The sequence below is a fragment of the Eptatretus burgeri genome, chromosome 13 (assembly GCF_056783735.1).
Source record: "Eptatretus burgeri isolate ZD-2024b chromosome 13, Ebu_testis_v1, whole genome shotgun sequence".
Classification (NCBI taxonomy): domain Eukaryota; kingdom Metazoa; phylum Chordata; class Myxini; order Myxiniformes; family Myxinidae; genus Eptatretus; species Eptatretus burgeri.
The window spans coordinates 23,097,135-23,112,134 of NC_140973.1; the positions used below are offsets into that span (position 1 = coordinate 23,097,135).

The 15,000-nt window shown below is 43.0% G+C and overlaps 1 protein-coding gene across 3 annotated transcripts in view; it reads right to left on the minus strand.

Annotated features, from left to right (window-relative positions):
• Window positions 1-15,000, minus strand: part of LOC147014063 (protein FAM117B-like) — a 152,177-nt gene that overhangs the window by 48,128 nt on the left and 89,049 nt on the right. For all 3 annotated transcript variants that reach the window (XR_015050628.1, XM_085851670.1, XM_085851669.1), the window contains exon 5: window positions 3,895-4,047. Coding sequence is in view for 2 of the 3 variants with exons in the window: in XM_085851670.1 (XP_085707796.1) it covers window positions 3,895-4,047 (153 nt within the window). In the remaining variant the exon portion in view is untranslated. The remainder of the gene's footprint in view (window positions 1-3,894; window positions 4,048-15,000) is intronic.

Genomic DNA, 15,000 nt, shown 5'->3' on the forward strand with positions numbered 1-15,000 from the left:
GACGACGAATCACTTTAAAAATTCTAGTAGTCGGATCCGGATCCAGATCTTCACCAAATTCTAATCACTTTGTCCTTGTCACACACCAAACCTGTCCACAAAATTTAATCCTGATCTGAACACAACGTTTTGAGATATCCTGCACACTGACAGACAAACAGACAGATAGACAGACAGAGAAGGGTGAAAACAAACTCCTTCACCTTCGGTGGCAGAGGTAATAATAAAGATAAACATATTGTTACAATTAAATTCTTTTGAAATAATCGAAGAAATATCAGTAAGTATTTAGATAAGCATAAAATGTGTACAAACATTAATAAAAATAATAATTGCCATCACCCAAACTACTCTTACATGGCAGCAGTGGGATGGTGCTTGTCCTGTTACAAAACGAAGGTGGAGTATACAGCGCTGATTGGCTCAGAGCGTGTGCAGACAGTACAATGGTGGTGGGTTAGTTTACCCAGTGAGCGTTGGGTGTTATGGATTTTCTTCATTTATATTTCTTTTTCGTAAAAAGTCTCTCCAGAACAAATACCTAACAATTTGGCATTTGACAGTGCAGCATTAAGTGAGGTGTTACTGTAATAGCATAATAATGATACTAAAGTTATCACAAAATAATATTAACAATAATAATGTGACCGGATAGGAGGGGCTCGATGTGATGTGGAGGCGTGGGTCGCTGTGAGGCACACCCGGCTCAGGGCAGTGATCCACAATTGGTCACGTCTCCGATGGACTGCCTGGAGCCTCAGATGATTTTTGTGCCATGATGCTGGTGGCGGATGTCACTGGTTTTGTGGGCTATGGGGGCAAGAGGGAGTCAAGCCCTCAGCTATATGATTCTGCTCTCACCCTGGTTGGGCTGGCAAATCCAGAGGGAGAAATCCTTATTGGAGCACCAGGAGTGGGACATCAGGGAAAGACGAATGTAGTGCATAAAAACATTTAAAAATAAATAAATAGAAATTTCGAGAAGAAAGCGACACACACCCCTTGAGTGTTGAAGCCTTGTGTCTGCCTCCACACGTGTGCTGGAGAAAATAAAGACCACTTCCTCAAATATGATGAAATATCTTCGCACAGAGACGGGGAAAAAAGCTGTAAAAGTGCTTCCCGTCTCAGAAATATCAAAAATAAAGGTCCAGAAAAGAAACTTAAACAAAGAAAGCTGGAATGTAGAGGAAAAGAAAAACATCCTTTAGACTTGGCGAACACGGCCCACTGACATGGATGAGGTGACACCTACACAGGTGGAGGGGATGAAACTGGGAACAGTGGATGATGATGAGAAGGAAGAGGAGGGAGAATGGCAGAATGGAGGAGTGGAGGAAGACGATAATGATGAAAAGCAGCACAGATTGGAAGAAGAAACAGCCAAAAAGTAAAAGGAGATTGACACCACTTAGAGAAAAAAAAAAAAAAAAACAACTATCAAATAGAAAACACCAAACAGACAAAAACGCGAGTTGGGAGATCGAACCAACTGAGGAATTTGTAAAATTATACCAAAATCATCGCCCTTGAATGAAATCAATACTGTACTTTGCAGTAGCACTACTCATTCAAGAAAAAGTAAACAGCAAACGATGCCGCAAGAATAGACCAGGTCTGGATAAAAAATATTTTAATTTTGGTTTTTGCATTTCTACATGTTTTAAGTGATTTCCAACCAAAAATAAATCAATTTGTTAGAGAAAAAAAAATTTTGCACCTTTTTTTTCCCCAAAAAATTTCGATTTTTTTGGGGGCATTTCTGCATGTGCGTCGATCTAATTTAGTTTATTCAATCGAGGTTCAGTAGAGTCTGATCCGTTTTGACCTACAATGAATAGGATATCAGGTTCACTTAAGTCACCCAGCAGTATTGGCGGCGGAGGCTTCGCACTCTACTAAGTGCTCCCCCTCTAGTTATTCGTGTTGTCTCTGAGCCCTCGTTTTATCGTTTTATTTTGTGCTACATTTAAAACACAACTGATTTTTTTTCTTCTACATCATTTCTGAAGCACCGATTATAATAGCTTCTGGTGAAATTTATCTTCCAATTCCTTGAATTCAAAATCATGATTTCACACCAAATACCTTTCATTACCGACACTTCAGTGATATTTATTTCAAATCCATATAAAGGTTTATTGTATTTCAGTGTTGAGTTTTAAATTATATTTGGCCGTAACAGTATAATTTCATCTCCACTTAACCCAAACACCATCATGGAAACAGACTAGACAGAGCAACTGAGAAAGGAAACAGGACAAATACTATGACACTTCATGAGAGGAAACTGAAAGCCAAAGTGAGAGAAGAGAATCCAAAAAATAAAAAACAAATACAAAATCGAATACAAAGTCGTAGAAGTGAATGGGCGCTGAAAACAAACCAAACAGATGAAAGCAAGGAAAATAAATAAAAACTACGACAAAGTCAACAATGTGAGAAAATTAAACTAGATGTCGGAAAATAACCGAGAAAATTTTTACCTCAAACGAGGAAAACAAAAACAAAATGTATTGTCTCCTGAAAAAGATAAAGATTTTTGGAAAGTCGTTTATGAAGATCCAAAAGAACACAAGGAGGCAGAGTGGATCTGAAAATTGGAAAAGGAAACGCAGCAATTAAAGGAAAACAAAACGGCAAAAGCACCCAGTGATAATGTATTTAATTTTTTTTAATTTTTAACAACTCGAAAAAACGACAAATTAAAAAAACCCTGGCCCGGATGGAATTCCAAACTTCTGGCTAAAGCAATTGGATGCTCTCCACAATCACTACGCTTGAGCATTCAATGAACTTATCCAAGTGGAAAAGGTAATGGTTGAGTGGCTCAGAGAAAAACACCTTGCTCATTCCAAAATCTGAAGAAACCCAACTAACTCACAAATATCGACCAATAACATGCAACTTCCAATGTGAATAATCAGAAATGATGTACAGTGAGGACAATACCTGACAAAAAGGATGACAAGAGACAGAACAGTAGAGATGTAAGAGGATGTTCCGGAACAATAGACCACCACCTACTACTGGCATCTCACCTTGCTCTCCAAACTCTGCCAATGGCATCAATCGCCAACTCCACTGAAGGATTACTGTCTTCATCTACCCTTATAGCCAACATATGGCTCTCAACGGAATCCTTTTGTCTCCTCTCCCTGTCAAGGCTTGAATGCCTCAAGGCAGTGTTCTAGGCCCCCATCCTATCATCTGCCACAATATCACTCATCCTTCAGATAGCAGTTCCTTCCCTCTATTGAGATCTTGATAAAAATCACAAGTTGATCAAACACTTGGAATAAGTCTTTCAATCCTAACCCACCCCCCCCCCCAAAAAAAAAATAAAATAAATTTGGTGATGTTCACCACAAATATACTGAAATAAATAATTCCACCTCAACCCCACAACAATTCACTTCCATCAAATCCATTCTCATTGAAGCACAACTGGTGTTGGCAGATAATGTTCAAATACTGCACAGTGTGTTAATCGTGCAAAAAAATTAAAATGTGATGATGAAAGCATTATTGGGTCTCACCATGTGCTTGCTTCAGTCAAGTGATGCCCCCCCCCCCACACCTCCTCCCTTCGGAAGGATACACGGTACCTCCACATTCCTCGATGAAAACCACTCGGTGGTTGAAACATCAGAAACGAGCCTTATCCGCTGAGCAGTGGTACTAGTTGGTGCTTTCAGTTTTGAATGCGATGTATATTTGTCTATTATAATTCAGTAAAGACCTTGTAATCCACATCAATAGTACACCAATGTCCCTCAATGCCCTCTCCATACATACATGCACAAGCTCATAACACATTCAAAAGACCATTGCACAAAACAACATGAACAATTGCCACAGCATGCAGTCAAGTCAAATGAAGCAGCTTCTCACCCTGGGTGTGTCCCCATCACAAGCGTCACGAACAAGCGTGTGTTCAATCTCCTGGTTGAGCGCTTCCATACTGCCACGCAGTCGAGGTAGCACCGCCTTGGAAATGCTTGCCAGCCCGCACAGGGCAATTCCCACAGGTTTGCCAAGTGAAGCCTGTCTCACAAAGCAGGAAGGGATGGATTAAAAAAAAAAAAATTCAACCTGCAATCAAACTACACCACATTCCATCATGATACAGGTGCTTAAAGCAGAGATAATGATGTTTTCTTTTTAAGTAAAAGAAAAATTATCCATAAAAGCATGCAAAAGAAAAGGCATAATAACATACATCATTATCTTTACAAGGATCACGCCATGCATCACATCGGATTAAAAATGAATGAGGTACCAAAAGAACAACCAAAAGCCGAAAGTAGACAAAACTATTCCCAGTGAGGAACAGATACAATCTGAGAAGAAAATCAACTGGGGCCTATTCAGGACACCTTGCACATATCATCATCGCCTGATATTTATAAAAAGGATTCTTCCAGATATATGAACTTTCAAATAGAGGGAAGTGTTGTGATTTAAAATGCTGAATAATAAGTCCCTTGTTTTTATATGGAACAAACTACAACTCAAGGGGCAAGAATCTCAAGTGCGAGCACAAGAACCGTTTGGACACGCATCCAATCGAGCCTTTCCTGTTCTGGCTCGGCCAGACATGCACGCAGGCCTCCTCGACATGGTTGGTTCTTAGCGTCCATGACTGCTGCGTGCCAGCGTGAGCTGCAGTTCACAGACGGCCTCGACTGCTATGAGAGGCAGAAGAATTGCTCCAACATGCAGGAAGTGAGTGATTTAGGTACCAAAAATGGGCCTATCCATGTCAAACGGTTCAGTGCTACAAAGCTGAAGGCAACTTCCAAACGGAAATCGTTCAGATTATAGCCCAACTTAAGATTTTTGGAGAGGATTAGAGGAGTATCGTGGTCAAGGCAGGACAGAAGCTTGGAGCCATTGTCCCTCACTGCTTATTAAAGGGAAGAGGAGAAGGACAAGATGAGAGATCGTATTTCTCTATAGCTCATACAAAATAAACTATTTCTCCATCATAAAGTGACTTAGGGAATCCACTTAGGTGTAATATGGGCTCTCAAAAGGGATCACAATCTACATTCATTTCAAGTTCTTCAGACACATGCATATTCCAGTTCAAAATTTATTAACCTCCGCCATCTAAGATGGACGGAGGTTACCGTTTTCACCCCTGTCTGTTTGTTTGTTTGTTTGTTTGTGAACAGTATTACGGAAAAACTCCTGGACGGATTTCGACGAAACTTGGTGGGCGGATTAGGTGTGGTCCAAGGATCATGCCATTAGATGTTGGACTTGGTCCAAAGTCCAATATGGTCGCTATGGCGGCCATTTTGAAAAAATATTTTAATTTTGGTTTTTGCATTTCTAGATGTTTTAAGTGATTTCCAACCAAAAATAAATAAATTTGAGAGAAAAAAAAAAACAGAAAATTTTGCAACTTTTTTTCAAAAAAATTTAGATTTTATTTGAAAAATATTTGACTTTTTTTTTGCATTTCTGTATGTTTTAAGTGATTTCCAACCCCCCCCCCCCAAAAAAAAATTTGTTGGAGAAAAAAAACAAATTTTGCACCTTTTTTTCCAAAAAATTTAGATTTTTTTTTGGGCATTTCTACATGCGCATCAATCTAGTTTAGTTTATTCAATCGTGGTTCAGTAGAGTCTGATCCGTTTTGACCTACAATGAATAGGATATCAGGTTCACTTAAGTGACCCAGCAGTATTGGCGGCGGAGGCTTCGCACTCTACCGAGTGCTCCCCCTCAAGATATCCGTGTTGTCTCTGAGCCCTTGTTTTATTTTGTGCTACATTTAAAACACAACTGATTTTTTTTCTTTACATCATTTCTGAAGCACCGATTATAATAGCTACTGGTGAAATTTATCTTCCAATTCCTTGAATTCAAAATCATGATTTCAAACCAAATACCTTTCATTACCGACACTTCAGTAATATTTATTTCAAATCCATATAAAGTTTTATTGTATTTCCGTGTTGAGTTTTAAATTATATTTGGCCGTAACAGTATAATTTCATCTCCACTTTGCCCAATTTCAAGAACAAGTGTATATATATATATATATATATATATATATATATATATATATATATATATATATATATATATATATATATATATATATATATATATATATATATATATATATATATATATATATATATATATACATATACACACACACACACACATACACACACATACACACAGACACACATACACACACACACACTCTTATTCTTCTTCTTTCGGCTGCTCCCGTTGGGGGTCGCCGCAGCGGATCATCTGTTATGATTTGGCACAGGTTTTATGCCGGATGCCCTTCCTGACGCAACCCTGGTCGCCTCTTACGACACAGGGATATGGTACACCTATTCTAACCGGGGCATACACCAGGCCCAGTACACTGGTACTCACTTCGCCGACCTCGGAAGGATGACAGGCTGAGTCAACCTCCTGGTTTGTATTAATTCAAGCGGCCAACGGGGCTTGAACTCAGGACCTTTTGGATCCTAAGCCGCTACCCTAACTACTACGCCAACACCATATATATATATATATATATATATATATATATATATATATATATATATATATATATATATATATATATATATATATATATATATATATATACGTTTGAGGGGGGGGTATGCATTCAAAGGGTAATTAGGTATGCCATGCTGTTCGAGTTTACCAGGATCTCGATGTAATAAGTAGCAATTCAGTGGTGATAAGTTGTCTAGTAAATGTTCATTTCTTCAAGGGGGAAATGATAATTGTCACGTAATTAGATAGGGACACGGGATAGGGTAAGTGTGTCTGCGTAAACCCCTTTTGGTATTCTCTGGAGACTGGCCGTGACGTCACAGGACAGTGCAGCGGATGGCTCCGCCCCGTGATCACGATTGGCAGAAGGCGACGGCGGTGGGCCAATAAAACGGCTCGATTGGAAGTGACGAGGACCAAGGATAAAAATGTTCTGTTCGGGGTCGAAGAGGAGGAGGAAGAAGATCACAACCAAAAAGATTGTGTTTTTTTGGTGGGGAGGCTGTTGCGCGGGGAGCATCCTTGTTGTTGTGCTGATTCGATCGTGTTCTTGATAGTGTCTTGAAGCCTTGCTGAGCCTCGTGCATCACCTTGGTTGGCTCTGGTGTTCTGCTGACTCGGAGTACGGGGTCGAACGGCGGGCGGACCTGCCTCCCTCTCCTGCTCGCAACTTGGCGCCAGAACTGGTTCCCTGGCGGCTGTGAGCGGACTTGGGCCAAGACCAGGAGGTCGACAGCACCACGGTTTCTCCTGCCCCCCTGACAAGAGCAAGGCCAGCTCGTCCGACGCCGATCCAGGGACAGTTGCGTCCACACCACGGTCCAGCCTGACCACCAGAAATAGCTACGTTTTGTGTGTGTGTGTGTGTGTGTGTGTGTGTGTGTGTGTGTGTGTGTGTGTGTGTGTGTGTGTGTGTGTGTGTGTGTGTGTGTGCTTGGCGCCTTAGAGGGATTGAGATCTGTATATTCATTGGAATTGTCTGTTTTTCCCCACGCCCGATCCCACACAATCCCGTCGAATCGCCCCGGATCCCTCTTCTTGCCGAGTCTTGTTATTTCTGGTAATAATAAAAACAAATAAACATCAAATCAGTGAAAAGTGACTCGTGCCACCTTCCTCGTCCCGTTTGCGGTAGAGCGATTAGAACCGCCATGTTTGGGTTATAAATAAATAAACCGCCTCCATCGTTTCGGCTCATTCTACGTTGGCGGGACTGTTCAAGTCCCATGGACGTCACAATATATATAATCGATATATATTAGTTACGGATCTGGAAGCCATATGCATTCAAACATACAGATGTCCCAAGAGTCAGTTATTCTGTTAAGTTCATGTGAGACAGGTCCCTTCCTTTTGTCTAGTGGGAGAATCAAAGATGTGCGTTGCGATGCCCTTTTTGGTTGGTTATTAAATCTTTACATCCAACGAACCATCCAACAAACCATCTTAGACCATCCAACAAACAAACCAACAACACCACTAAACAAGCGCTTCACTCGCCAAACCGGCGACTCGCTGTCCGAGGTAGAATCTCTGGCAGTTCCTTCTCGGCTTCCACAACCTTTGTAACTTCTTTTTGACGAGTATGGGTACGCATGGAGGGGAGGGGCGGCTTTCTCCAAGCATGGCCGAAATCCTGCCCAGGAAGGCTGTGCCCGTTGGATCATGGCCAATTAGAGGCGAACAGCAAGGTGTTGACCAAATTAGAGGTGTTGACCAAGGCCGCTCCCCACTGAGGGAGGTCCATAAATTCCAGAGCACTCTCCAAGGCGTTGTTGGTGAGTTCAGTGCAAGAGGAGTTCTGTGGACGAAGGGTTTTTGCTGCTACGAAGAGGTGGTTACGAGGGGCAATTACGAGGAGTGGTCACAGGAGGTTTACGTTGCTGTTACGAAGGGTTTTTTTTTGCCGTCACGAGGGTTGAGCAGAGGGCCATCGAGGTGGCGAACGTGTCTCTGCTGGCCCTCAACAAGCAAGGACAGAGCGACCCTGACCCCCCTCCGTTGACCCCGATTATTCGCCACCCAAACTCCGCCACGGGCCTCGAGTCCCCCACGTGCGACTGGGGATCGGACTAACGACCTCTGTCAGGTGCCGCATCGTGGAGCACGCCCTCCCTCCGACAACCAGGTACAAGCCGAACTCTGACCCCCAGCTCGTCTCACTCATCGGCTGGTGGGTCGAATAAAGAACCTTGGGTTTTGCTTTTCGTGTGCGTGCGTGTGTGTGTGCGTGCGTGCGTGCGTGCGTGCGTGCGTGTGTTGGGCCTGTCTTGTAAGTAGAACTGCATAATTGTTTTTGCCCATTGTAAATACTTGCATCGAATATTCGCTTAAAGTCTCGCTTCTCGTCTTTTAGTGACTGTAAATAAATTATTAGAAATATTCCCAGCTGGTTTCCGTCCTTTCTTTATTTGGTCCAGCATGGTCCGGTTCTGAGTTCAGACGGGGTGTCATCCTCGGTCATCAGTACATCATAACCGGAACGTCCTGGGCAGGCCTGCTCGACTACGTCCAAGCCGGAGTTGGAAGGTGGAAGTTGATACTCTACCGTAGCTGGTAGAGTGATTCGGTTCAGCCAGACGTTCCGACGGCGTGAATCCCCGGTAGCCAACACTGCGCGGTTACTTAGGTATATTGGATATGGACAATTAACCCTACGCCACGCGGTCGAGATATTGGCGTTTCACAGTTGATTAATCGACCCGCCGGCTTCGGAGTAATCCGGAGCGACGGCCGATCAATTCCGGGGAGTCTGGTGGGAGACGGCGTAAACTTCCCCACCTCGCGGTCGTTCTCTCCACCGACCCCCAGCCACAATATATATATGTATATATATATATATATATATATATATATATATATATATATATATATATATATATATATATATATAGTTGCGAATTCGCGCCCGCCGGCGTGCGAACGGCCACGTGACTCGAATCGCAGCACGTCACCCACCAGACAGACAATTCTGTCATGACCCTCTCGGACTAACGCCGGGAGCTAGTCACGGGTGGGCCTTTCGGCCTCACCACGATCGTGCCAATCGGCCACCCGCGTGGGATAGGGTTGTTCGTCAAACTCGACCTACCTAAGTACCCACGCGGATGGTAGACCGGGCGATCGCACCTCGCCGCAGGTCGACTCCGGACACGGGCCGCTTAAGCGATCCGTTCCGTGCTATCGGGATAACCGAGCGGTGTTATCGTCGGCCTCGACGGTTCCGATTAATTATCGGGCGTATTAAGCCCACGACGAACCCGTTACGTGAAGCAAGATGGAGATTCAATTAAAGAAAAGACGAAGCGAAACGGGAAAACAGTTCAACATAATGCACATTTATTCCGCGGCACACGGAGAGCACACATATACAGCCAAACAGAATGCACATATATCAAATGCAACAAAAGAAACAATGACACAGAGATACTACCGACTAAGACCGACACACGGCAACACTTAAACAGTTTTACTTCACCAGACTGGCGCCGACACACATTTACTCAAAAGCAAAGGAAGGAAGCCACCCTCATAGGCAAGGGGGCAGACGGGCCCGTAGGCCAATGTGTGGGCGGGACCTGAAGGAGTGCTCAGGCCCGCGAGACCGGGGGGGTCCTACCCGCGTTCTCGTGATGAGCCGCAAATGTGGCTGCGCGGCGGTGCCCCAACCTCGTGCTCCTTCGCGGGTTTCGTTGGCACCGCTTGGAGTGGGGTGGGAACGGGGCCGCCTTTTTGCACTATCTCAGCGCGGGGGAAAAGGGGGGGCATTGTTGATGCCCTGGGGGAAGGAGAATGGTTGGCTGGCTTGGGTCCCGCGACGAGCGATCCCACCACGACCTCGTCACCGACCGCCGTCTTCCCTGCCTCGGACTCTTCCCCCAATTCTCCTCAGCCGACTGCAGAAAACCACCTTGACGCCTTCGCCTCGGCTCTCCAACCCGACTTGCCTGCCTCGCAACAACTCCAACCAAAAAAACGAACTCTCTGCGCAACAACTCTTCTCTTTCGCCTCACGCTCGCCATTTTATAGGCCGGCAGGAGAAAACAATATGCAAATTTCCGGATCAGGATCTCCTCGAGGGCGGAGCCACCCTCGCCGATTGGACGGAGGAAAAGGGGCGTGAATCTCCCCTGATTTTAGAATTTGCATATCTCGATTCCAGACAGACGCGCCTGGAGGCGGGGCCAAGCCGCCCCGCGCTTCCTAATTGGACGGATCAGAAGTGGGCGTAAGCATTCCTGATCCGAATTCTCCTCGGAAAGGCCGCTATTTGCACTCACGGCTCGGCGCGTATCTTGTACGAGGCCAGGACAGCCCGACACTCGGTGCTCACAGGTGGTGTGGGAATGGCCGTAGAAGGAGGGAGGTGAAGGTGGTGGAGGGTTTCCGGCGGTGGCCGATGGCCATGGTGCCGTTTGGAATGGCGGTGATGCGATGTTTGCGGGAGTGAGTTGTGAAGGTAAAGGTCGTGGCTGTTGGCGTTGTTGTTGTCTGATGGTTGGAGCATGGTTGGTTCAAAATAAAGATAGAACAGAAAAATGGCTATCTCAAAGCATCGCAGCCCGAATGAATCACATTAATTCCCTCTAAACAACGGGTTTGGGGCTAACTGCACATGTACTTAAGAGATACCTCACCTACGGGACCTGAATGGTGGTTTGCGAATTTCCACAACCTTAACAATATATATATATATATATATATATATATATATATATATATATATATATATATATATATATATATATATATATATATATATATATATATATATATGTGTGTGTGTTCAAAGCCTGGTGTTGGCTTAGTGGTTCAGGTGGCTGACTGGGATCCTAGGGTCCTGAGTTCAAGCCCCAGTGGCCACTGAATTAACACCAGGGGGTTGACTCAGCCTGTCATCCTTCCGAGGTCGGTGAAATGAGTACCAGTGCACTGGTCCCGGTGTATGCCCCATTAGAATAGGTGTACCACATCCCTGTGTGTCGAAAGAGGCGACCAGGGTTGGTGTCAGGAAGGGCATCCATTCATAAAACATTGCCTCAAGAAGGGAACCATGATTGCATGGAGCGCGCAAAAAGCTATCCCCTGTTTCGGCTAAAAATGGCTGGAAAAAGGCTGTGTATGTATGTATGTATGTATGTATGTATGTATGTATGTATGTATGTATGTATGTATGTATGTATGTATGTATGTATGTATATATATATATATATATATATATATATATATATATATATATATATATTTGTTGATGTTTTAATTGTTATGACACTAAAAGTTTTGTGTAGTCATCGTATACATTTATACCTGTGTGTTCATTATATTAATTTATCAGGTGCTGCTGAGGATGTAACAGGACTTTGTAAACACCCTGAAGTCGGCTACTGGCGAAGACGTATATTGCAAAAGTGTAACCTTAGAAATGGAATTAGATGCTCGTGAATGTGCCATTGATGTTTCTGGGTTAAGTTTGCCCCGATATATAAATATGGGGATATTTAGGAAAAAGAAGATGCATCAACTCCGACTGCTTCCAGAAGAAGTATATTTGTATGAAAATGTCTGGTAATCGTTTTTTAAAATTTATGCATATGTGTACTTGAATATTAGTGTCATAAATCAAAAAAGCTTCAGAACTATCAAACTTTTTTTTTTTAATATACAATTCTCTCCCCTATATGAAATTAAAATAGAATTCAGTAGTCCACTGGCGGTGCTTCATGGCCCAGGCAAGCCTCTTTTTCTTATGTTGCCATCTTAGCAATGGCTTTCTTACTGCCACTCGACCTGTCAAACCTGCAGCTCGAAGTCTTCTCTTCACAGTTGAAACTGAGACTTCCTTACTTCAACCAGTGTTAAGCTGTGCTTGAAGCTGCTATCCTGTGAGCCGCCTATCACGCAAGCTGTTAACTCTCAGAAACTTGTCTTCTGATTGTGTTGTGGCTTTGGGTCTGCCAGACCTCTTCCTATCAGAGTTTCCTCCAGTTTCCAAATGCCTTTTGATGGTGCAGGAAACTGTACTCACTGACACCTTGGCTTACTTTGCAATTTATCGAAAGGAAAGACCTGCACTTTAAAGGGTTATCATGGTCTGTCTATGCCTGGTGCTGGTTTAATGGTTAGGGTGGTGGGCTTGGGGTGTTAGATCCTGAGTTCAAATCCCGCTCAGCTGTTTAATTCATACTAGGTGGGGTTAACTCAGCCTGTCATCCTTCCGCGGTTGGCAAAATGAGTGCCAGCATGCTGGTATCCTGTGTCGGAGTGGCGACCCATCCAGGATTGTACCCAATAGCCAAGGAGACTGCTTAGACAGCACCAACGCTCTGCACAGAGTATGGTCCCAATGGATGGATAGATGGTCTGTCTGTCTTCCTTTGTTACTTGTCTTTTTCTCACCATTATGATAGCAATCTATGACTTCCTGCATTGCAATATTGTCCAAATAATGCTTCAGAGGGTGTAGCAACACAGTCTGTTCCAACACTACTTTTATACAGAGGGTTTTGTAACTAATCAACAAAAGTTGGGACACCTGGAGGAATTGATTGCATCAACTTTCAAGGCTTAATTTACTTCCATTGCTGCACAACAGCTGCAGTTGCTAACCCATGACTTGTTCCCTGAAAAGGGCCTTTTTTAACAACTCTGAAATTTACATTTTTTTTTCAGTTTTTGTCAACCTAAACTTTTTTTTGTTAACCTATGGCAGTTTACCACTTGGCTTTGTACCAATTCAGGTTACTCACTTGACTTGAAATGCTTAAATTTCAGTAAAAACTGGAAAAATGGGGGTGTTCTAAAACTTTTGACCGGTAGTGCACATGTGCAAGCTACATCAGATTAGCCTGAGTAAAAAAAACTAATAAATAAATAAATAAAAAACAATAAGAACATTAATAAAATAAAATAAATAAAACCCTGACTGCAGTGCTCGATACCATTGTTAATAATTTATTTTGCTCAACAGATAAACAGAGACAAGTACAGACGCGACAACAGCTCTTAGTGCATACAAATGTAACGTGGGAATTTCAGAAATAGCCTTCTTTTTCGTCTCCAGCACATGGCTGTGGGTAGGTAGCATCATTTGTTGGGGGTGCAGCTGTGCAGAATAAGCAATGTGATGTGTTTTTACCAGCAACTGAAATGTTGCACCTCAACCCAAATTAGCAAAAGCCTCAGTTCCAGGAACATCTATACCTAATGCACAAATATGTTCACAAAGTTTTGTGCCAATTCATTCAATTGTTTCACAGGCATGACCTTTCAAAAGGCTACATTTTTTACCAAAACATGACCTTTGATAATCATCCAGACTTCCGAGAAGACTCCCAACAACCGTCTCCACAATAAAGCAGCAGGCCATCTTGGAACAAGACTTGAAGTTCATTCTGCACAGTTTAAATGTATTTGCACAAAATTTACATCAAGATGCGACCCTTCACCTTTGACCAACACCAAAATGAAACTGTTGCATCCTTGGTCAAGGTCAAACTTAAATTCAGGGTCTCATTAGCATTGGCCTCGAGATATTTTGTCAACATGCACACATGCCATACTGATTACCAGTCATAGATTGCACCTGTGAGCTAGTGGGCCTCATCATGACGCCGATGACCTAGGCCATATTATTCCAACCATATGCAAAGATAGAAAAAGGAAAAGTAAACATAATTTGAGCTCATTTCCAACTTACCACCCTGAGAGAGAAGCTCATGTGTTTGGTTAAATCTTTCTGCCATTTTCAGCCAAACTTTCCCAAGGGGGGTAAAGAAAAAGGAAATTATTTGTAGTCATTTGTAGGAACTCCGAAGGTTTTCATACTGTTTTCCATAGTTAATCATTTCCTTTAATCTCAACTGCATGGCAGTGTGGAAGCTCTCAAACAAGAGATTGAGCACACTTGTTTGTGATTCCTGTGACGGAGGACACGCCCAGGGTGAACCACCAGCCCACAAAGCACCAGGAGAAGATTTTATGGACTTTCTATTGTTGAAAAGGTGGAGCTTTCTTCCTAAATGTTTAAACAATCCTTCAAGTCATTATTGCATTGATCAAAACACTTATTGTTGCATTTGAAATAAATTATACATTTATCGACCCTCGGCTATTACGGTTGCGTACAACCATTCCTTTATTTTGCAAGTCCCAACGCCTCGACAGAGCAATGGTAACCATGACAAGTTGTGACCATTTTCGAAGCTGAGAAATAACACGGGACAGGTCACGGCTCTATGAAACTACCAGACTTGTATAAAGGGAAAACAAAATTTCAAAAAAAAAATGTATTTTTATGTTGTCGTTATTCAAAAGGTGGGAGCCAGGGTGATGAGAAATGAACCTAAGTTTTAACACAGCTGTATTTAAAATGTTTCCACAATAGTGCTGTTTTGTGCAAAAAGCAGAGCACAAAAGCACAGAAAAGTTGATGCTGGCTCCTGTAGGATGAGCCAGGG